At 32.3% G+C, this 2,647-nt stretch overlaps 1 protein-coding gene across 1 annotated transcript; it reads right to left on the bottom strand.

The window, feature by feature from the left end:
- Window positions 1–1,680: 1,680 nt before the first annotated feature.
- On the bottom strand, window positions 1,681–2,130 carry LOC131604540 (repetitive proline-rich cell wall protein 1-like). The gene has a single exon (XM_058876973.1). The coding sequence runs from the start codon at window positions 2,128–2,130 to the stop codon at window positions 1,681–1,683; it is 450 nt and encodes a 149-aa protein (XP_058732956.1).
- Between the last annotated feature and the right edge of the window lie 517 nt (window positions 2,131–2,647).

The raw sequence follows: 2,647 nt of genomic DNA, 5'->3' as shown, positions 1-2,647 counted from the left end.
CAGCCACCTACCTTGGGAAACAAGCAACAAGCAAAAACACACTCTATTTTTTTTGTACATTTGGTTAGCAAATGATATATAGACAATGATGATAATGATGATGATGATCACACTATGCACAAAATGATGTGGGATCTCAGGGTCACAAATTGGGGTACAACAGGTGCCCCTTATTAAGTTTCTTCTGCCCGCGCGGTAGGAGGGACTTAAATATAAAATGATAGCACAATTTGGACTCTGAGAGCCCACATATATGACATGATATGAATGCAAGACTCCGCCTTTTGTGGGGAACAAACAAAACGAGTCAATTACGAATTCTCTCGTAATGACAAAGACGTGTTATGAATTCTCTCATAACAAGGACAAAAAAGAAGAGGGATTCTGGATTCTCTCAGAACAAAGGGTGTCAATTACGGATTCTCTCGCAAGGTCAAGGTCATGTTATGGATTCCATTATAACAAGGACAATTTTCACCATGAGCTGTCTCTGACGCTGAGAGACTCACCACTCAATGGGGAAAGTGAATTTCCTCTCGGACTGTCTCTGACGCTGGAGAGACACACCATCCACAAGAAAAGAAAACACCGGCCTCCACAATAAACTTAGTAACTAATATATATTTATTTAATTTTTATAGAATTCAACTAGTATTATGTGTATATTTTATTATATTCTTTGTATGATATTTATTTTAATTTATATATCATCAAAAAAATATTATTCATTTATAAATACTATTTTGACAAAATATATTTTATCGTATTCTTTGTATAATATTTATTTACGAATACATTTTCATATATATCATTCTTTAGACTTAAGATAAAATTGTCAGAGCATATTTATGTATCAAATTATAAACTTATTTTAACAATTATAAATTTTTGTATGGTAATGTATGAACGATTAAACACAAAATTATATTTTCCTCTATATGTGTTTGTATGGCTCAATAGATATTATGTAAACAACCGAATCAACCGAACAAATTCAAACCACATTAGTTTGGTTTGGTTTGGTTCGATTTTATTTTTAAAAGTCAACCGAACCAAATTGAACCGCACGTTTTTTTCTCTTGTGGTTCTGATTATTTTTAACATCAAAACCATTCAAACCGCACCACGAACACCCTTATATAATCCTTTGGAAACTCAATATTCCTCGCACATATAATTTCTGTCATGAATGAGGCCAATGTCATTTTTATATGAATCTTCTTATAACTTGAGTTGGATCTATAATCAAACCCTTATATAATTGACTTATAAGAATTATGAATGCATAATAAACTCATTTTCATACTTTATTTCATGAAAACCATACTGTTTTATCAGATTGCAATTTTTATGAAAACCATTTTTTCTATGAGTGAATAATTTGTCCCATCTTAAAGAACAAATAATATTTTAGCTTCGAGTATAGCTAGTGTACTCGAGATTCTTAACAGATACCTTTTATGTTGATTAGTACAGAAAACATATAACAACATTTAAATCATAATGCTTTTATTTATAATAGAGAACAAGAGCACAATTTTCTTTTAGTTTTACACCCACATTCTTGTTTTCGCAAGGACATTGTATCAAAGGATTGAAATGAAGATTACAACAATATAGATTCCATGCTTTGTAAACCTTATATGTTTCTTAGTTAGCATACTTCCTTAATAACATATTCTAATACGGAGGAGTGTAAATTTGTGGCTGATACCCAATCGGTGGCTTATAAGTCGAAGGTTTTTCAATTGATGGCTTGTAGACTAGAGATTCGTAAACAGGAGGTTTGTAAACGGGTGGCTTATACACAGGCGGTTTGTAGACTGGAAATTCATAAACAGGAGGTTTGTAAACGGGTGGCTTATACACAGGTGGTTTGTAGATTGGAGATTTGTAAACAGGAGGTTTGAAAACGGGTGGCTTATACATAAGTGAGTTCTTTACTGGTGGTTTGTAAACAAGAGACTTCTTAAAAGGTGGTTTGTAGACGGAAGGTTTCTCTACGGGTGGCTTGTAGATTGATGGTGTTTCCACCGGTGGTTGATAAATTGAATGTTTCTTATAGTTGGCAAATCCTTGAGGAATGACAAGAGCAAGAAGAAGTAACACTAGAAAGGTTATGCAAGCCATGTTAGTATATTTGTTGCATGAAACACAAGAGTGACTACATGCTTTTATAGTAATCAATCATAGGTTGTATGTCTCCATCTTTAATCGGTAATGACGTGGCACTTTATTTAATATTCTTTGTGAATTTTCAACATTGGAACGGTGGAACCTATGATTTTCTTATCATATGGTGGCGAAGTTTGAAATTATGAGTGTCCTTTCAAAGAAACTATTTTTATCTAACAAAGATTGTCTAAAAATGGATAAAAAATACCAATAGAGACGTGAAATACAGTCACATACATTATAAATTTGTTTAATTTTATTATATAGATTGAATTTTCCATTTGAAATATCCAAAACGAATAATTGATGTATTGACAGTAATTCTTTGAAATTTTCTATGCCAACCTCCCTATCTTCGGAAATACACTTCCGAAATGCAAGAAAAAGGTGTTTTCGGAGATACATTTTCGAAAGCGCCTTTTTTTTTGAAAAAATTGTCTTATTTCGGAAGTTCATTTTCGAAAACAACATT

This window comes from Vicia villosa, linkage group LG5, assembly GCF_029867415.1.
Source record: "Vicia villosa cultivar HV-30 ecotype Madison, WI linkage group LG5, Vvil1.0, whole genome shotgun sequence".
NCBI lineage: Eukaryota > Viridiplantae > Streptophyta > Magnoliopsida > Fabales > Fabaceae > Vicia > Vicia villosa.
Note: the sequence above shows the minus strand (reverse complement) of the source record. Positions and strands in the feature narration are given on the sequence as shown.